The sequence below is a fragment of the Athene noctua genome, chromosome 40 (assembly GCF_965140245.1).
Source record: "Athene noctua chromosome 40, bAthNoc1.hap1.1, whole genome shotgun sequence".
NCBI classification, from domain to species: Eukaryota; Metazoa; Chordata; class Aves; order Strigiformes; family Strigidae; genus Athene; species Athene noctua.
This window is the reverse complement of record NC_134076.1, coordinates 162,144-182,699: the sequence shown is the minus strand read 5'-3', so window position 1 is coordinate 182,699 and position 20,556 is coordinate 162,144. Positions and strand designations below refer to the sequence as shown.

Genomic DNA, 20,556 nt, shown 5'->3' with positions numbered 1-20,556 from the left:
ACCTCCCCAGAATGCTCGTCGTCATCTTGTCCCCCCAAAATGGCCGCCCACACCACGCCCCTCAAAATGGTGGCTCCAATGGGCGACGCCATGATGTGTCCCCGCCCAAACCGGCCACACCCCGGTGGGCGCCGCCATCTTGGTGCCGCAACATTGCCCCCACAACGTGGCTGCCACCATCTTGTCCCCCCCCAACATGGCTGCCCCCAGTGGGCGTCGCCATCTTGTTTGACCGCCCCCAGGTTCTCCTCAAATCGTTTTTATTGATTCTCAAAAAGTCACAAACGGCCCCAAATCGGCCCCGACTCGCCCCGCCCCTCCCACCTCGGCCCCTCCCACCTCAGCCCCGCCCCTAGAGGCGGGACGGGGCCCCGCCCCCCACCACCACGGTCTCTCCCACCACGTAGGCGGCGCCGGGGGAGCAGAGGAAGGTCACGACCTCGGCCACGTCCAATGGCGTGCCCAGCCTGGAGGGAGGGGGCGGAGTCAGAGGTGAAGGGTCACCACGGCCCCGCCCCGTTAGGCCCCGCCTCCCCACCTGTCAATCCCCATGGCCGCCATCACCCGCTGCCGCGTCTCCTCGTTCTCCCACAGCTGGAACGGGGGAAAAAAAAAATGGCGGTGGGCGGGGTCACACCCACACGAAGCCACACCCACTCAGACAAGACACACCCAAACGTCAGGGACACGCCCGCATGTAGGTCACACCCACAAATGCCCCTCCCCTTCACGAGCGGCCATCTTGAGCCCCTCCCCTTCCCAGGCAGCCATCTTGAGCCCCTCCCCTTCGCGGGCGGCCATCTTGAGCCCCTCCCCTTCCCAGGCAGCCATCTTGAGCCCCTCCCCTTCCCGGGCAGCCATCTTGAGCCCCTCCCCTTCCCAGGCAGCCATCTTGAGCCCCTCCCCTTCCCAGGCAGCCATCTTGAGCCCCTCCCCTTCCCAGGCAGCCATCTTAAGCCCCTCCCCTTCCCAGGCAGCCATCTTGAGCCCCTCCCCTTCCCAGGCAGCCATCTTAAGCCCCTCCCCTTCCCAGGCAGCCATCTTGAGCCCCTCCCCTTCCCGGGCAGCCATCTTGAGCCCCTCCCCTTCGCGGGCGGCCATCTTGAGCCCCTCCCCTTCCCAGGCAGCCATCTTGAGCCCCTCCCCTTCCCGGGCAGCCATCTTGAGCCCCTCCCCACCCTCGTGCGGCCATCTTGAGCCCCTCCCCACCCTGCCCACGCCCCCAGGCGGCCGTTCCGAGCCCCGCCCCGCCCTCCCTCCGCCATTGGCCCCCTCCCCCGAGGCCCCGCCCCCTCACGGTGGCGCTGAAGCGGGTCTGGATGAGCCCCGGGGCGACGGCGTTGAGGCGGATGCGCCGCGGCAGGAGCTCGGGGGCCAGGGCCTTCACCAGCCCCAACATGGCCGCCTTGCTGACGCTGTAGGGGCCCAGGCCCTGCGACACGCCCACCTGTCAGTCAAACCGGCGGGCACGCCCACACTCCTCCCGAAAAAAGCGCCGCCCACCGCGGCCCCGCCCCTCTCACCGGGATTGGCGTGTACCCGGCCACCGACGACACCAAGACGATGGACCCGCCCCTGCACGCAGCGGATTGGGTGGGAGGGGAGGGAGGGCGGGGCCGGAGGGGTTACTGGGAGATACTGGGGGCATAGTGGCGGACTGGGGTAACCCCTAGAGCCCGCCCGGTTCCCCCCAGTATCTCCCAGTCCCCCCTAAGCCCCCCCCAGTATCCCCTAGTACCCCCCCAGTATCTCCCAGTTCCCTCCCAGTAACCCCATAGGCCCTCCCAGCCCCACCAGTTCCTTCCAGTCTGCCCTAGTGATGCCCCAGTTCCCCCTAAACTCCCCCCCAGTCCCTCCCAGTTCCCTCCGCATGACCCTTAACTCCTCTCCCAGTCCCCCCTAAACCTCTCCCAGTCACACCTAAACCCCGTCCACTTACTCCCAGTCCTCCCCAATCCCTCCCAGTCCCCACTAAGCACCCCCCAGTCCCCTCCCAGTACACCCCAGTCCCTCCCAGTCCCCCCTAAGCTCACCCCAGCCCCTCCCAGTTGCTCCCAGTACCTCCTAGTGCCCCCCAAGTATCTCCCAGTCCCCTCCGCATAACCCTGAAGTCCTCTCCCAGTCCCACCAGTTCCTCCCAGTACCTCCTAAACCCCTCCCAGTCTCCCCTAAACCCTTCCCAGTCCTCACCAATCCCCTCCCAGTCCCCCCTAAACCCCCTCCAGTTACTCCCAGTCCCCCCCAATCCCTCCCAGTTCCCCCTAAACCCCTCCCAGTCCCCTCCCAGTCCCCCCTAAACCCCCTCCAGTTACTCCCAGTCCCCCCCCAATCCCTCCCAGTTCCCCCTAAACCCCTCCCAGTCCCTCCCAGTCCCCCCTAAACCTCCTCCAGTTACTCCTAGTCACCCCCAATCCCTCCCAGTTCCACCTAAACACCCCATAGTCCCCTCCCAGTCTCCTCCAGTCCCCTCCCAGTCCCCCCTAAACCCCTCCCAGTGCCCCCCAAGCCCCGCCCCCTCACCCCCTCTTCTCCATGTGGGGCACCACCAGGCGGATCAACATGGCGGCCGCCGTCACGTTCACCTGGAACACCTGGAGGGGGAGTGGAGGGAGGGGCTAAGGGTTGGGCGTGGCCTGTTGGGTCGAAGGGGGCGGGGCTTGAGGGAGGGGGCGGGGCCACGTCCCACCTTCTCCCAAACGGCCTCGTCGGCCTCCAGGGCGCTGCTGGGGGAGGGGCTGACGGCGGCGTTGGACACCAGGATGTCGATCGCCCCATAAGTGTCCAGGGCCTGGGGGGGGGGGGGCGTTACCCCACGGCGACCCACAACCCCCCACGGCGACACACAACCCCTGTTCTGCCCCACAGCGCCCCATAACCCCCCGTTCTGCCCCATAACCCCCCCGTTCTGCCCCATAACCCCCCCGTTCTGCCCCACAGCGCCCCATAACCCCCCCGTTCTGCCCCATAGCCCCCCTGTTCTGCCCCATAACCCCCCTGTTCTGCCCCACAGCGCCCCATAACCCCCCCATTATGCCCCATAGCACCCCATAACCCCCCCGTTCTGCCCCATAGTGCCTCATTACCCCCGTTCTGCCCCATAACCACCCCATTCTGCCCCAGAGCACCCCATAACCCCCCCGTTCTGCCCCATAACCCCCGTTCTGCCCCAGAGCGCCCCATAACCCCCCTGTTCTGCCCCATAACCCCCCCGTTCTGCCCCACAGCGCCCCATAACCCCCTTGTTCTGCCCCATAACCCCCCCGTTCTGCCCCACAGCGCCCCATAACCGCCCCGTTCTGCCCCCCAGCGCCCCGCCGCTCACCTTCTGGACGAGGTGCTGGCGGCCGTGGGGCTGCCCCACATGGCACACGGTCCCGCTGACCTCCAGCCCCCGGGCCCGCAGCTGCCCCACGGCCTCCTCCACGTGTGGGGCGCGGCGGGAGCTGAGCAGCACCCGCGCCCCCGCCGCCGCCAGCGCCCCCGCCACCGCCAGCCCGATCCTGGGGGGCGAGCGCGCTGTGGGGCGCTGTGGGGCGCGGGGGGGCGCTGTGGGGCACTTGGGGGGGGTGCTATGGGGCTGATGGGGGGATCTATGGGGCACAGGGGGTGCTATGGGGCTGGAAGAGGGGATCTATGGGGCACAGGGGGATCTATGGGGCGGGGTTGGGGGTCCCGCACTCACCCGCGTGTCCCCGCCGTCACCAGCGCCACTCGCCCCCCCAGGGGCCCCCCCGGGCCCTGACCCTCCCCCATCGGCCGGGCCGCGCCACGGACTCTGCCCCGGCGGGACTGGGGAGACTGGGAGGGACTGGGAGGGACTGGGAGGGGATTGGTGGGACTGGGAGGGCCTTTGGGGGTGACTGGGAGGGACTGGAAGGGGATTGGTGGGACTGGGAGGGCCTTTGGGGGTGACTGGGAGGGACTGGGAGGGGATTGGTGGGACCGGGAGGGAGTGGGAGGGGCTTTGGGGGTTATTGGGAGGGACTGGGAGGGGATTGGTGGGACTGGGAGTGGGCGGGGCTGGGCCTGGAAGGGGATTGGTTGAGGCTTTAGGGGTTACTGGGAGCAGCTGGAAGGGCATTGGTGGGACTGAGGGGGGACTGGGAAGGGCTTCGGACGTTACTGGGAGGAACTGGGGTGACTGGGAAAGGCTTTAGTGGTTACTGGGAGGAACTGGGGGGACAGTAGGGGGGACTGGGAGTAACTGGGGGGCACTGGGAGGAACTGGGGGGACAGCAGGGGGAACTGGAATTAACTGGGGGGACTGGGAGGGGACTGGGAGGAACTGGGGGGACAGCAGGGGGGACTGGGAGGAACTGGGGGGACTGGGGAGGGTTTGGGGGTTACTGGGATCTCTCCCAGTATCTACTTGGGGAAACTGGGAGGGGCTTTAGGGGTTACTGGGACGGACTGGGGACACGGGCTCAGTAGGGAGGACTGGGGGGGGTTGGGGGTTACTGGGATCTCCCCGGTATCTACTGGGGGGACTGGGGGGTGGGGAACGGGAGTGGGGGGGGACTGGGAGGGGCTTTAGAGGTTACTGGGAGATACTAGGAGGGACTGGTGGGGGCCTGGGGGTTACTGGGATCTCTTCTAGTACGTACTGGGAGGACTGGGACGGCTCTGGGTGTCACTGGGAAGGACTGGGGAGTCTTCGGGGGCACTGGGAGGGGCCAGGCCCTGGCTCCGCCCCCATGGGCCAGGCCCTGGCTCCGCCCCCATGGGCCGATCCCAGCGCAGATCTGCCTGCCACTCACCCCGCTAGGCCCGCCCCTTCCCCTGCCTCAACCAACCACCCGCCCCGCAACAGGCCGCGCCCCCTCCCCGTGTCAATCACCCCACGCGTCACCAACCCCCAGCCAGGCCACGCCCCCACGTGCCTCAGCCAACCCCCTCCACGCATCACGCCACGCCCCCCGTGTCAATCATGCCCGCACCAGGCCACGCCCCCTCCACCCACCAACCAATCCTCCGGGCGAGGCCACGCCCCCTCCACGCGTCAATCACCCAGCGCCAGGCCACACCCCCCCTCCCCCTTACAAACCAATACCCGGCGCTAGGCCACGCCCCCAACATACGTCAATCACCCCACGGCTCAGCCACACACCAACCAATCCTCGCGCCAGGCCACGCCCCCTACGCACCTCAACCGCCCACCCAGCGCCAGGCCACGCCCCCTCCTCCTCCCTTTATGAACCGACACCCAGCGCCAGGCCACACCCCCTCATCAATCACTCTGTGCCAGGCCACGCCCCCCTCCCTGCCTCCCTACATAAATCCCAGCCAGGCCACGCCCCCTACACACCTCAACCGCCCACCCAGCGCCAGGCCACGCCCCCCTCCTCCTCCCTTCATGAACCAATACCCAGCGCCAGGCCACGCCCCCTCATCAATCACTCCGTGCCAGGCCACGCCCCCCTCCTCCTCCCTGTATGAATACCCAGCACCAGGCCACGCCCCCCATCAATCACGCCGTGCCAGGCCACGCCCCCCTCCTCCTCCCTGTATGAATACCCAGCGCCAGGCCACGCCCCCTCATCAATCACTCCGTGCCAGGCCACGCCCCCCTCCTCCTCCCTGTATGAATACCCAGCGCCAGGCCACGCCCCCTCATCAATCACTCCATGCCAGGCCACGCCCCCTCCTCCTCCCTGTATGAATACCCAGCGCCAGGCCACGCCCCCTCATCAATCACTCCATGCCAGGCCACGCCCCCTCCTCCTCCCTGTATGAATACCCAGCGCCAGGCCACGCCCCCTCCACGTGTCAATCCCCCAGCGCCAGGCCACGCCCCCCTCCCCACCTCACCTTCCCGCCGCCGCAGGCCGCTCCCTTTCCGACACGCCAATCACCGCCGCGGCTCCGCCCCCTCGGGCCGCCCGCCGGGGGAGAAAGGGGCCGGGAGGGTGGGGGGGCGGTTAAATCCGGGGGGAAAAGCCCCTTTATTGGGAGCTCTGCGGGCGCAGCTGCTGCAGGTCCCAGCGGCGCCGGCGCAGGCGCTCCCGCAGTTGCCCGTATTCCCGGACTTTCTCCCCAAAAGGGGCCCCCAGCCCCTCGAACGCCGCCAGCGCCTCCCGCGCCCCCGACGCCTCGGCCCGGGCCGCGGCGTAGGCGCCCTCCAGGCCGTCCCTGCGTGATGACGTCATCAGAACGGGGCGGGGCGTCGCGGGGGGTTTTGGTTAATTAAACGCCGCGCAAACCGACCTGACGAGGCGGTGGGTGGCGATTTTTTCCGGGGTGTAGGTGTCGAGCAGCACGGCCAGCTCCTGGGAGCTGGAGGCGAGAAGCGAGCGGTTTTTTCGGGGCTGTGGGATTTTGGGGCGAATCCCGGGGGTTTCGGGGCTCTCCGGGCGGCACCCACCGGATTTTGAGGAGCAGCGCCCCGCTCTTGGTGTCCAGGTAGAGGCTGCGGCGGCGGTCGAGCGCGGCCCGCTCCCCCGCGCAGCGGCGCCCCGAGAGCTGCTCCAGGAGGCGGCGGCAGCGCCCCAAAACCTGCGGGGGGCGGGCCCGGCGTCACCCGGGATCGCCCCAAATCATCGCCCCGAATAATCACCCAAAATGACCCGAAATCACCCAAAATAATCACCCAAAATCCCCCTAAAGAACCCAACGTCACGCAAAATGACCCAAAGCAATCACCCAAAATGACGCGAAATCACCCAAAATCATCCCAAATGACCCAAAATCATCCCAAATGACCCAAAATCATCCCAAATGACCCAAAATGACCCAAAGTAATCACCCCAAATGACCCAAAATCACCCCAAATGACCCAAAATCACCCCAAATGACCCAAAATCACCCAAAATGACCCAAAATCATCCCAAATGACCCAAAATCATCCCAAAATAATCACCCAAAATCACCTAAAATGACCCAAAATCCCCCTAAAGAACCCAACGTCACGCAAAATGACCCAAAGCAATCACCCAAAATGACGCAAAATCACCCAAAATGACCCGAAATCATCCCAAATGACCCAAAATGACCCAAAGTGATCACCCAAAATGACCCGAAATCACCCAAAATGACCCAAGAATCACCCAAAATGACCCAAGAACCACCCAAGAATCACCCAAAATGACCCAAAATGACCCAAAATAAACACCCAAAATTAATCGAAATGACCCAAAATTAATCGAAATGACCCAAAATTAATCGAAATGACCCAAAATTAATCGAAATGACCCAAAATTAATCGAAATGACCCAAAATTAATCGAAATGACCCAAAATTAATCGAAATGACCCAAAATTAATCGAAATGACCCAAAATGGAACCGCCCAGAATTCACACCCCGACAGAGTGGCCATGAACAGCCCCGAATCGGGCGCCCCCCAAATCCCCTTCATTCCCCCCAAATCCCCCCCCAGACCCCCCAATTGCCCCAAATCCCCTTCATTCCCCCCAAATCCCCCCCCAGACCCCCCCAATTGCCCCAAATCCCCTTAATTCCCCCCAAATCCCCCCCAGACCCCCCAATTGCCCCAAATCCCCTTCATTCCCCCCAAGCCCCCCCAGACCCCTCCCACACGCCCCCATTTCCCCCCCCCAGACCCCCCATCTCCCCCCACACACCCCCCCTTTCTCCCCCACCCGCCCCAATTTTCCCCAAATCCGGGGAATTTCCCCCAAATCCCCCTCACCCGGGGGCAGGCCCCCCCCTGGCGCGTGAGGACCCCCCGCAGGTGCCGGTGCTGCCGCCGCGCCCCCCCCAGGCGCCCCCGCTGCGCCCGCAGCGCCCCCGGCAGCGACAGGGGGGGGGACGAGGGGGGGCCGCCCTCCCCCCCGCTGTGGAATTGGGCCAATTCTCCCGTTTTTTGGGCCAAGCGACGCTCCAGGGCCGGCAGCACGAGGGCTCCCAGAGGGGAGGGGTCCTGGGGGGGGGGGAGAGAGGTTAGGGGGGGTCTGGGGGGGGACTTGGGGGGAAATCGGGGTAATTTGAGGGGTTGGAGCGGGTCTGGGGGGATTGGGAGCAATTTGGGGGGGTCTGGGGGGATCTGGGGCAATTTGGGGGGGATTTGGGGGGTCTGGGGCAATTTGGGGGGGATTTGGGGGGTCTGGGGGGATTTGGGGCAATTGGGGGGGGAATTGGGGGGTCTGGGGGGATTTGGGGGGACCTGGGGGGATTTGGGGGGCATTCGGGGGGGCCTTGGGGGATTTGGGGGGTCTGGGGGGATTTGGGGTGGAATCGAGGGGGTCTGAGGGGATTTGGGGGGGCACTTGGGGTGGAATTGGGGGGGCCTGGGGGCATTTGGGGGGCATTCGGGGGGGCCTTGGGGGTTTTGGGGGGAATTGGGGGGTGACTGGGGGGTCGGGGGGGAATTTGGGGGGCATTGGGGGAGATTTGGGGTGGAATCGGGGGTGTCTGGGGGATTTGGGGGGCATTGGGGGGGATTTAGGGGGTCGGGGGGGATTTGGGGTAGAATCGGGGGAGTTGGGGGGATTTGGGGTAGAATCGGGGGAGTTGGGGGGATTTGGGGTAACTTGGGGGTGAAGAGAGGATTTGGGGGGGTTTGGGGGTCCCGCGCTCTCACCCCGGGGGGGGGCAGCGGCAGGGGGAAGGGGGGGTCCCCCCGTCTCAGCTGGGCCAGCGCCAGCCCCTGCTCCAGCGCCTGCAGCACCTGCGGGGGGGTTTGGGGCAGATTACGGGGATTTTGGTTCATCCCGGCGGGTTGTTGTTTTTGGGGAGGGGGGGGTGTTTAGGGGGGTGTCAGGGACTCACGGGGGGGGTCAGGATTTGGGGGTGCAGCAGCAGCTCCTGCACCCCCCGCCACAGGCTCTCCCAGCGCAGCCAGAGACCCCGGGATAGCTCCAGCCCCGCCCGCGCCTGCAGGGGGGGGAGAACCCCAAAATCGCACCAAATCACCCCAAAAAACGAGACACGGCGCCCCGGAAACACACCAGGACCCCCAAATCCCCCCCCGGACCCCAGGAACACCCGCAAATCTCCCCAGCATCCCCCCAAAACGCTCCTCGATCCCCCCAAACCCCCAAATCCTCTTCAACCCCCCCCAAATCCCCCACAGGCCCCCCCCAATCCTTTTCAAGCCCCCCCAAATTCCCCCCAGATCCTCCCAAATCCTCTTCAAACCCCCCCAAACCCCCCAAATGCCCCCCAATACCCCCTCAACCCCCCCAGATCCACACAAACCCCCCCAAGTACCCCCAAACCCCCCTCAGTCCCCCCAAACCCCCCCAAATCCTCTTCAAACTCCCCCAAATCCCCCCAATACCCCCTTAACCCCCCCAGATCCTCCCCAAATCCTCTTCAAGCCCCCCCAAATTCCCCCCCCTCACCTCCTGCAGCTGCCCCTCCAGGCTCTTGCTGAGCCCGTCGGGCCCCAGCCGTTGCCCCAAACCGTGCAGGAGGCGCTGCAGCCCGGGGTGACCCCTCAACACCCGAGGGGGGACCCCCAAAAGCGGCAGGGCCCGGGGGGGCCCCTCACCTGTGGGAGAAAAGGCTCGTTAACACCCTCATTAACTCACAGCCCCCCCCACTCATTAACTTAGCCCCCCCAGGAACCCCCTTACCCGGTGCCGGCAGGTCGCTGCCCTCCTGCATCGTCTGTGCCTGCCAAGAGAAAGGGGGACACAGGGGTTACCCCAAACGGCTCCAAATTGACCCAAAAATCAGCCACACACCCCCCCCCGGGTCTCACACCGCCCCCCCCGGGTATCACACCCCCCCTTGAGGCTGCTGCACCCCGAAAAAATCCCCAAAAGCCTGTTTTCCCTCAAGGGTCCTCCCCAAAAAAATCTTTTTTCCACTCAAAAATCCTCCCCAAAATCATTTTTCTCCACCCTGGGTCCCACCCCAAAACCTGTTTTCCCCCTCGGGGACCCCCAAAAAAACCTTTTTTGCTCTCTCGAATCCCACCAAAAATCCTTTTTCCTCACAAAAATCCCCCCAAAAAACCAGTTTTCTCCACGGGGACCCCACCGAAAACCTTTTTTCCCCCAAAAAAATCCCCTAAAGACATTTTTTCCCAGCATAAACCCCCTCCAAAACTCTGTTTACCCCCCCAATAATTTTTTTTTCTTCATAAATCCCCCCAGAACTTGTTTTTTCCTCACGGATCCCCCGAAATAACCTTTTTGCCCCTCAAAACTTCCCCCAAAGTCTTTCTCTCTCCTCCGGATCCCCCCAAAATCCAGTTTTTCCCCTCAAGGACCCCCCAAAAAACTTCTTTTTCCTCTAAATCCCCCCCAAATGCTCTCTCTCCATTCCGGAACCCCCCAAAACCCAGTTTTTCCCCTCAGGAACCCCAAAAACCCGTTTTTTCCCCTCAAAAATCCCCCCAAAACCTTTTTTTCCCTCACGGACCCCCAAAACACCTTTTTTTCCCTCAAAACTCCCCACAAACCCCGTTTTCCCCTCAGGGACCCCCCAAAAACCCTTTTTTCCCCTCAAAATTCCCCCAAAATGCTCTCTTTCCCTTCCGGAACCCCCCAAAACCCAGTTTTTCCCCTCAGGAACCCCAAAAACCCGTTTTTTCCCCTCAAAAATCCCCCCAAAACCTTTTTTTCCCTCACGGACCCCCAAAACACCTTTTTTTCCCTCAAAACTCCCCACAAACCCCGTTTTCCCCTCAGGGACCCCCCAAAAACCCTTTTTTCCCCTCAAAATTCCCCCAAAATGCTCTCTCTCCCTTCCGGAACCCCCCAAAACCCAGTTTTTCCCCTCAGGAACCCCAAAAACCCGTTTTTTCCCCTCAAAAATCCCCCCAAAACCTTTTTTTCCCTCACGGACCCCCAAAACACCTTTTTTTCCCTCAAAACTCCCCACAAACCCCGTTTTCCCCTCAGGGACCCCCCAAAAACCCTTTTTTCCCCTCAAAATTCCCCCAAAATGCTCTCTCTCCCTTCCGCAACCCCCCAAAATCCAGTTTTTCCCCTCAGGAACCCCCCAAAAAAACTTTTTTCCCCTCAAAAATCCCCTCAAACCCTTTTTTCCCCCTCACGGACCCCCCACAAACTCCATTTTCCCCTCAGGGACCCCCCAAAAACTCCATTTTCCCCTCAGAATTCCCCCCAAAATCCTCTCTCCCTTCCACAACCCCCCAAAACCCAATTTTTCCCCTCAGGAACCCCCCAAAAAACCCTTTTTCCCCTCAAAAATCCCCCCAAAACCTCTTTTCCCCTGACGAATCCCCCCAAAAAAACCTCCCTCTCCCTGCCGGCCCCCCCCCCGCCTTTCCTCCCCCCCAAAACCCCACTTTTTCACCCCAAAACTCACCTTTTTATTTTTATTTTTCCCGCTTTTCGCCTCCCCCCCCCCTTCACGCACCTTCCCGCCGAGCCGCCTGGCTGCGCACAAGCTCCGCCCACTCGGCAGGCGGCGCCGTCCAATAGGAGCGCGGCGATTGGGACGGACGGAGGCGGCAGCCAATAGGCGGCGAGGAAGGGCGGGAACGGCGGGAAGGCGGCGCCCCCTGGCGGGCGGGAGGTCGCAGAGCGGCGGCGCGCGTTCACTCTGGAGCGTAACGACGGCGTTTCAAAAAAAATCACCAAAAAGCCACCAAACCGACCCTTTTTTTTTTTTTTTCTTTTTTTTTTTCTTTTTTTTAACATTTTTAACGCAATTTTCCATTTTCCCGCGTTCCTTCCTCAAAGCGGCGGCTCCTCGGCGGCGTATCGCTCCTGGAGATCGGCCACGTTGTCGGTGGAGACGCGCCTCCAGCCTTGCGGCCCGACGTGGTAGACGGTGACGCGGCCCCCCGAGTAGGCGTCGCGGCGGGCCGCCTGGAAGATGGCTCGTCGGGCCAGGTCGCAGGCGGCCTCCACGCCCAAGGCCCCGCGGTGGCCGCGGTCCAGCACCCCGTAGGCGTAGGTGGAGCCCGAGCCCACGGCGAAGGCCTGGCCCGGCACCCGCGTGCCCTCGCTGTCCACGTAGTACAGACCTGGGCGGGGAAAGGGGCAGAGGTTAGGGGGTGGCTACCAGGGAGCTGGTGGTGGCTACTGGGACTGGCGGCGCACGAAGAGGCTTGTGGCCGCCAAGTCCCTACACGTGGCCGCTAACCGTCCCCAGGCGGCCACCAAACCCCTCCCCTTGACCACCAATCCCCCCAGGTGGCCACCAATGCCCCCAGGTGGCCACTAAACCCCTCCCCACGACCACCAAACCCCCAAGTGGCCACCAACGCCCCCCAAGTGGCCACTAAACCCCTCCCCATGCCCACCAACCCTCCACAAGTGGCCACCAACGCCCCCCAGGTGGCCACTAAACCCCTCCCCATGCCCACCAACCCTCCACAAGTGGCCACCAACACCCCCCAAGTGGCCACTAAACCCCTCCCCAAGTGGCCACCAACGCCGCCCAGGTGGCCACCAACGCCCCCGGCCTCACCCGGTCCCCTCTTGTCCCAGCCGCAGATCATGGTGCCCATGCTGAGGCCCATCCCCTTGTACTGGTAGACCATGTTGGCTAGCAATTTGGAAGCGGCGGCCACCGAGATGGGCTCCTTGTTGCGCAGCTCGTAGACGCGGCACTGCCGGGCTAGTAGCCGCTCCCAGAAGCTGCAGTCGGCGGCCCCGCCGGCCATGGTGCCCAGCAGCGAGGGGTTGATCTCGATCACCTTCTGGACCGTCTGCGAGGCGATGTACGAGCCCGCCGTGGCTCGCGAGTCCACCGCCACGACCACCCCGTGGTCCAGCTGGGAGAGAGAGAGAGAGGTCAGGGAGCGGGCTACCAAGTCTTGGGCGGTGACCAAGGGGGAGAAGGAGGGGGCTGGAGGTGGCTACGAGGTCCCACCGTGGGGCTACTATGTGGCCAGGAAGTCTCTGTGTGGCTACTGAGTCCCACCATGTGGCTACTACCTGGCCAGTGGGTCTCTAAGTGGCCACAGCATCCCCCCACTGGGCTACTATAGGGCTACAAGGTCCCACTATGAGGCTACTATGTGGCTAAGGCATCTCTAAATGGCCACTGGATCCCACCACGGGGCTACTACGTGGCTACAAGGTCCCACCATGTGGCTACTACATGCCCAGGGGCGTGTTTATCTGACTATTGAGTCCCACCACGGGGCTACTACGTGGCTACAAGGTCCCCCCATGTGGCTACTACGTGCTCAGGGGGTCTCTATGTGGCTATTGAGTCCCACGATGTGGCTACTACATAGCTGAGGGGTCTCTAAGTGGCCACCAGATCCTACCATGTGGCTATTACATGGCTGAACGGTCTCTAAATGGCTACTAAGTCCCACCATGTAGCTACTACATGGCCAGGGGGTCTCTAATTGACCACAGGATCCCACGCCTGGGCTACTACGTGGCCAGTGGCTCTCTATGTGGCTACCGAGTCCCCCCATGTGGCTACTACATGCCCAGGAGCGTGTCTATCTGGCTATTGAGTCCCACCATGGGGCTACTGCGTGGCCAGGGGGTCTCTAAGTGACTACAGGATCCCCCCACGAGGCTATTACATGGCTACAAGGTCCCCTCATGTGGCTACTACGTGGCTGAGGCGTCTCTGAACGGCCACCGGACCCCACCACGGGGCTACTCCGTGGCTACAAGGTCCCCCCATGCGGCTACTACATACCCGGGGCGTCTCTAAAGGGCCACAGGACCCCCCCCCACCGGGCTCCTACGTGGCTACAAGGTCCCCCCGCGTGGCTACGAGATGCTGCGCGGCCCCTCCGTGCCCGCGTCCCCCCCCGGGGGGGTTAAACCCGCGCGTGTCCGTCCCCCCCCCGCCGCCATGGCGCACCTTAAAGGCCAGGGTGGTGGTGCCGTGCAGCAGGCGCAGGCCCGGCCCGGGCACGGCGACTTGGTCGCCCAAGGGAGGAGCAGCGAGTCCTCGGGGGGGTCCGGGCCCGTCCCGGGGGGCGGAGAGGAGCGGGGGGCCGGCGGGAGCGGCGGGGAGCTCGGCGGAGCGCAGGACGCTGGCCAGCGCCATCTTGGAGCGGCGGGAGCGGCGGCACAACAAAATGGCGGCGGGAGGGTGCGCGCATGCGCGGTGCGGAGGGAGGCGACGCGTTGCCGGGGTGACGTGGGGGCCGCCATGTTGGGTGAGGGCATGACGCGGCGCTTCCGCCCTTCCCGCGCGCGCTTCCGGTGACGTCAGGCGCGGCGCGGCGGGCGCGGCGGCGGGGGCGTGTCCCCGCGGAAGATGGCGGCGGCGGGGGCAGGCGGAGGGGGCGTGGCCCAAAGGAGACGCAGAGGGTGGGAGGAGCCGGGGGAGGGGCCTGAGGGGGCGGGGGTGAGGTAAAAGGGGAGTGGGCGGGGTTTGAGGGGGAGTGGGCGGGGTTTGGGGCAGACGAGCGGGGTGGGGGTGGGGTGGGCGGGGCTTGGGTGGGGAGTGGGCGGGGCTTGTGCGGCTCCGGGTAGAGTGGGCAGGGTTGAGGCAAAGTGGGCGGGGCTTCATGTGGTGTGGGTGCGGGGTGGGCGGGGCTTGAAACACAGTGGGCAGGGCTTGGGGAGGGTGGGCGGGGCTTGGGGAATGGGCGGGCTTGGGTGGAGTTGCCAGAACTTGGGGTGGAGTGGGTGGAGCTTTCAGGCAGAGTGGGCGGGGCTTGGGGTGGTGTGGGTGGGGCTTGGAGCAGAGTGGGCGGGTTTGGGGGTGGAGTGGGTGGGAACTGGGGGGGTGGGCGGGGCTTAGGGTGGGGCGGGGGCTTGTGGTGGAGTGGGCGGGCTCAGGGTGGAGTGGGCGGAGCTTCGGTGCAGAGTGGGTGGAGCTTTCGGGCAGAATGTGTGGGGTTTGGCTGGAGTGGGCGTGGCGTGGAGTGGGTGGGGCTTGGGCACTGAAGAGTGAGGCTGGCAGGTCTGGGGCGGGGCTTGGAGCGGAGTGGGCGTGGCTTGGGCGCTAAAGTGAGACCGGCAGGTGTGGGGCGGGGCTTATGGGCGGTGTGGGCGTGGCTTGGGAGCCGATAGGTGACCGCAACCGGTCTGTGGGCGGGGCTTGGGGGCGGAGTGGGCGGGGCATCCTCACTCACCAGCGCTGACGAGCAGGGGCGTGCCGGATCCCCTGTGGGCGGTGCCTGACTGCGGGGGGGCGGTGCAAAGCATGCTGGGTAACCGCACCCAAGATGGCGGCCGGTTCGGGGGGGGTGGGTGGGCGTGGCCTCACCTGCCATATTGGGGTTCGCCGGGGGGACTCCAGCGGGGTCGAGCGGCTGCAAAAAAAAAAGGGGGTGGGGGGTGTTAAAATTTCTATTTTTGGGGCAATTTGGATATTTTTAATCATTTGGGGCGGGGTTACGATAAGCCACGCCCCCTGCCCGGCCGCCATCTTACCTCACCACTTGGCCGCTGAGTTGCCGGCGGGGTTGGGGGGTGACTGGGGGGGGGGAGAGGAAATATTTTGGGGGGGGGGGAGGCCCCCCCCACTAATTAAATGAGGGAGGGGGAATAAATTAAACAAATTTCAGGGTTTTTGGGTTGTTTTTTTTTCACCTGTCTGCGCCGGGGAGGTGATGCCGACGGGGCGGGGGGTGCCGTTCCTGCGGCGGGGAGGTTCCGGGGTTAATAACGGGGGGGTGGGGGTGTGTGTCCCCCCCACTAAATTGGAGTTTGGGGGTGTCGGGGGGGGCTCACCTGCTGCCCCCGCACCAGCCCGGGGAGAGCTGCGGGGGGAAAAGAGGGGGGTTAGGGGAAAAATGGGGGGTTGGGGGGGGAAAAATGGGGTTTTGGGGGGAAAAAATGGGGTTTTGGGGGGTACCTGGGCACGGCGGAGCTCGGCGTTCTCCCGCTGAAGGGCCTCCAGTTCGCTGGGGGGGGGGGATAAGGGGTGGGGGGTGATGGAGGGGTAGAGAAAGGCGGTAGCATCAGGAAATGGCGGCCTCGCCCAAGATGGCGGCTGTCGGGGTGAGCGCACCAAGATGGCCGCCAGACTTGGCCTCAACAAGATGGCGGCCAGTAGGGTTGACTTCAACAAGATGGCTGTCAGACTTGGCCTCAACAAGATGGCGGGCAGTAGGGTTGACTTCAACAAGATGGCCGCCAGACTTGGCCTCAACAAGATGGCGGCCAGTAGGGTTGACTTCAACAAGATGGCCGCCAGACTTGGCGTCACCAAGGTGGTGGCCATTGCGGTTGACTTCAACAAGATGGTGGCCAGTAGGGTTGACTTCAACAAGATGGCCGCTAGACTTGACCTCACCAAGATGGTGGCCGTTGGGGTTGACATCACCAAGATGGCGTCCATGACTTTGCTCCTCCCATCATGGCCGCCGTGGTTGCCCGCCCACCCGGTTTGGTAGCCACATGGTTGCCCCTTCCCCAAGACGTCGGCCATGACTTTGACTTTGACCCTTCCCAAGCCGTTGGCCAAGACATCGGCCCCTCCCATCATGGCCGCCGTGGTTGCCCGCCCCCCGGTTTGGTAGCCGCCGCCCCGGGGGTGACTCACCGCTGGCGGGTGCCCAGTAGCCGCTGGGCCTCGTGGGCGCGGTCGCGGGCGCGGCGGGCGGCCTCCCGGTGCCCGGCCAGGAGCAGCTCGGCCTGGGCGCGCTGGAACCGGCACACCTGGGGGCGGGGCCTCCTCAGCCCCCGCTGACCGCACCTCACCAGATTCCCCCAAATGTCACCAAATTCCCAAAGATTTCACCAAAATCCCGAAAATTTCACCAAATTCCCAAAGATTTCACCAAAATCCCGAAAGTTTCACCAAATTCCCCAAAATTTCACCAAATTCCCCTCAAATTTCACCAAATTACTAAAGATTTCACCAAATTCCTTAAAATGTCACCAAATTCTCCCCAAGTTTCACCAAATCCCCCAAAAGTTCACCAAATTCCCCAAAATTTCACCAGATTCCCCACAAACGTCACCAAGTTCCCAAAAATTTCACCAAATTCCCACAAATGTCACCAAATTCCCCTCAAATTTCACAAAATTACCAAAGATTTCACCTAATTCCTTAAATTTTCACCAAATTCTCCCCAAATTTCACTGAATTCCCTAAAATTTCGCCAAATTCCCGCAAATTTCAGTGATTTCAAATAAATTTCACCAAATTCCCAAACATTGCACCAAATTTTCCTCAGATTTTAGCAAATTCCAAAAGATTTCACCAAATTCTCACAAATTTCTCCAAATTCCCAGAGATTACAGGAAATTCCCCCCAAATTTCCCCCAAATTTCCCCCAATTCCCAAAAATTTCACTAAATTTCCCAAAATTTCACCAAATTGCCAAAGATTTCACTAAAATCCCGCAAATTTCTCCAAATTCCCACAAATTTCTCTAAATTCCCCTCCAATTTTCCAAATTCCCATAGATTTCACCAAATTTCTCCCCCAATTTCACCAAATTCCCACAAATAATACGAAATTCCCAAGAATTTCACCGAATTCCCTGCGAGTTCCACCAAATTCCTGCAAATTTTACCAAAGTCCCGTAAATTTCACCAAATTCCCCCCAAATTTTACCAAATTCCCAAAGAATTCACCAAATTCCCCAAAATTTCACTAAAAATCCCATAAATTTCACCAAATTCCCGCTAAAGTTACCAAATCCCCTGAAATTTCACCCATTTTTCTCGCATTTCCCACGTTTTTCTCAAATTTCTCCCGTTTTCCTCCTCCTCCTCCCCCTTTTTCTTCAAGTTTTTCCATATCTCCTCCATTTTCTTCCTATTTCACGCATTTTCCCCCATTTTCCTCTTCCTCCTCCTCCATTTTCCCCAAATTTCAGCCGTTTTCCTCAAATTCCACCAAATTCCCTCAAATTTCACCCGTTTCCATCAAATTTTCTTTATTTCCCTCAAATTACACACAATTTCTTCAAATTTCAGCTGTTTTCCTCAAATTTCATCAAATTGTACCCATTTCCCCCCATTTTTGCCCGTTTTCCCCCATTTTTGCCCATTTTCCCCCAGTTTTGCCCGTTTTCCCTCATTTTTGCCTGATTTCCCCAATTTTTCCCTGATTTCCCCCCAACCTGCGCGACGTGCTCCAGGTGCCTGAGGGCGATGGCCGCCGGGCTCCGGAAGAAAATCTTCTCCTCGGGCCGCATCTGGGGGGACGGACGGGGAAGAGGAAGAGGATGAGGAAGAGAAAGAGGAAGAAAAAGAGGAAGAGAAAGAGGAAGAAAAACGGGAAGAGGAAGAGGAAGAGGAAAGGAAAAGGAAGAGGAAAAGGAAGAGGAAGAAAAACAGGAAGAAGGAGAGAAAAAGGAAAAGGAAAAGGAAAAGGAAGAGGAAGAAAAACAGGAAGAGGAAGAGGAAGATGAAGAAAAAGAAAGAGAAAGAGGAAGAGGAAGAGAGAGGAAACAGAAAAGGAAAAGGAAGAAGAATAAAAACAGGAAGAGGAAGAGGAAGAGGAAGAAAAATGGGAAGAGGAAAAGGAAGAAAAATGGGAAGAGGAAGAGGAAGAGGAAGAGGAAGAAAAATGGGAAGAGGAAAAGGAAGAAAAATGGGAAGAGGAAGAGGAAGATGAAGGAAAAGAAAGAGAAAGAGGAAGAAAAACAGGAAGAGGAAGAGGAAGGAGAAAGGAAGAAAAAGAGGAAGAGGAAGAGGAAGAGGAAGCCTCAAAATGGCCACCAGGAAGAGGGAAGGCAGCCGGGGCGAGGGAAGAAGATGGCGGCCACTCGCCTGGTCGGAGACGGGCAGGCGGCGGCAGGCGGCGGCGCAGACGGGGCAGGCGCCTGCGGGGGGAAAACGCCTCAAAAATCCCCAAAAATGGCGCTTCGGGGGTGGGGAAAGCGGCTATTCGAGGGGCTCAGGGGGGATCCCGCCATTTTGTGAGGGGAAACCGCCATTTTCTGAGGGAACCCGCCATTTTGCGAGGGAACCCGCCATTTTCTGATGGAATCCCGCCATTTTCTGAGGGAACCCACCATTTTGCGAGGGAACCCGCCATTTTCTGATGGAATCCCGCCATTTTCTGAGGGATCCCACCATTTTCTGAGGGAACCCGCCATTTTCTGAGGGAACCCACCATTTTCTGAGGGAACCCGCCATTTTCTGAGGAAATCCCGCCATTTTCTGAGGGATCCCGCCATTTTCTGAGGGATCCCGCCATTTTCTGAGGAAATCCCGCCATTTTCTGAGGGAACCCGCCATTTTCTGAGGAAATCCCGCCATTTTCTGAGGGAACCCGCCATTTTCTGAGGAAATCCCGCCATTTTCTGAGGGAACCCGCCATTTTCTGAGGGATCCCGCCATTTTCTGAGGAAATCCCGCCATTTTCTGAGGGAACCCGCCATTTTCTGAGGAAATCCCGCCATTTTCTGAGGGATCCCGCCATTTTCTGAGGGAACCCGCCATTTTCTGAGGGAACCCGCCATTTTCTGAGGGAACCCGCCATTTTCTGAGGAAATCCCGCCATTTTCTGAGGGATCCCGCCATTTTCTGAGGGAACCCGCCATTTTCTGAGGGAACCCGCCATTTTGCGAGGGGAAGGCGAGGGGCAATCCCTCCCCTTGGCCATTCTGGGGGGATCCCCGCCCGTCGCGGCTCCCACCCGCGCCCCCGCAGCCCTCGCAGAGGACGTGGCCGCAGCTGGTGACGGCGAAGCGAGTCCCGTCCTGGCGGAAGCAGCGGTTGCAGTGGAACCAGTCCATGGCCGCGGGGTCCCCCCGACGGCCCCCGGATCGCGCACGGAAAAAAACCTGGGGGAAAAGCGAGGGAAACCGCCGGGAAAACGGGGAGAAAAGTGACGAAAACGGCCGTTAAAAAGGGGGGGGGAAAGTGGGAGAAACGTCTGGAAAAAAGGGCGGGAAGACTGAGGGGAAACGGAGCTTGAACAGGGGGAAAAGTGAGAGAAACGGTCGTTAAAAAGGGGGAAAAAAGGTCAAAAGCGGCCGTTAAAACTGTGGAAAAACCGAGGGGAAACTGTGGTTCGAAACGGGGGGAAAAACAGGGAGAAACGGCTGTGAAAATGGTGGGGAAAGTCAGGGGAAAGGGCGGCGAATAAACGGGGAAAAAATGAGGGAAAGGGTTAAAAAAAAAAAAAAGGAAATTAAGGGGAAACTGGCAGAAAAAAAAAAGGGGAAAAAAGAGAAAAACGGGTTGAAAAGGGCGGGAAAGGTGAGGGGGCGGGGCGACCGCGAGAGGGCGGGGAAATGGGCGGGGACACCGTGGAAACGGCGGGGGAAGGGGCGGAGCGGCAAGGGATGTGTGCTGTGATTGACAGGCGGCGCGGCTCAGCCATTGGCAGGCAGGGCCGAGGGGCGGAGCCGAGAGGAGCAGGGGCGGGTTGGTTTAGTGACAGGCGGCGCGGGCGGAGCCAGGCGGGTTGATTGACAGGCGGCGCGGCTCAGCCATAGGCGCTCAGGGCCGAGGGGGCGCACCCAAGCGCGATGGACGCGGGCAAATTGATTGATGGGCGGAGCCGGGCGGCCGGAGGGATTGATGGACAGGCGACGCGGCTCAGCTATAGGCGCGCAGGGCCTAGGGGGCGTGGCCCACAGCGGTGTGATTAACATGGCGCAGCACAGCCATTGGCACGCAGGGCGGAGGGGGCGGAGCCGAGCTGGGCAAGCGCGGGCGGGCTGATTGACAGCCAGCGCGGGCGGAGCCTGGCGGCCGGAGGGATTGATGGACAGGCGACGCGGCTCAGCGCGGATTGGTCGGCGCGCGCGTGCGTGCCGTGCGTGCCGTGCGCGGGGC

At 61.7% G+C, this 20,556-nt stretch overlaps 3 protein-coding genes across 3 annotated transcripts; all 3 read right to left on the bottom strand.

The window, feature by feature from the left end:
• Positions 1-313: 313 nt before the first annotated feature.
• Positions 314-3,814, bottom strand: LOC141973059 (dehydrogenase/reductase SDR family member 4-like). Its single transcript, XM_074931168.1, has 8 exons — positions 3,683-3,814; positions 3,323-3,500; positions 2,687-2,788; positions 2,521-2,591; positions 1,524-1,575; positions 1,298-1,432; positions 539-594; positions 314-467 (listed from the first exon to the last, which is right to left on the bottom strand). Exons 1-8 carry the CDS (start codon positions 3,751-3,753, stop codon positions 353-355), a joined length of 780 nt encoding a protein of 259 aa, XP_074787269.1. The 5' UTR covers positions 3,754-3,814; the 3' UTR covers positions 314-352.
• A 2,015-nt stretch (positions 3,815-5,829) lies between these two features.
• HAUS4 (HAUS augmin like complex subunit 4) lies at positions 5,830-11,593 on the bottom strand. Its single transcript, XM_074931156.1, has 10 exons — positions 11,582-11,593; positions 11,240-11,476; positions 9,535-9,574; positions 9,301-9,449; positions 8,726-8,830; positions 8,538-8,624; positions 7,647-7,877; positions 6,362-6,492; positions 6,205-6,273; positions 5,830-6,129 (listed from the first exon to the last, which is right to left on the bottom strand). Exons 1-10 carry the CDS (start codon positions 11,591-11,593, stop codon positions 5,943-5,945), a joined length of 1,248 nt encoding a protein of 415 aa, XP_074787257.1. The 3' UTR covers positions 5,830-5,942.
• On the bottom strand, positions 11,553-13,933 carry PSMB5 (proteasome 20S subunit beta 5). The gene is made up of 3 exons (XM_074931181.1): positions 13,715-13,933; positions 12,350-12,656; positions 11,553-11,903 (listed from the first exon to the last, which is right to left on the bottom strand). The coding sequence occupies exons 1-3, from the start codon at positions 13,901-13,903 to the stop codon at positions 11,611-11,613; spliced, it is 789 nt and encodes a 262-aa protein (XP_074787282.1). The 5' UTR covers positions 13,904-13,933; the 3' UTR covers positions 11,553-11,610.
• Positions 13,934-20,556: the final 6,623 nt, after the last annotated feature.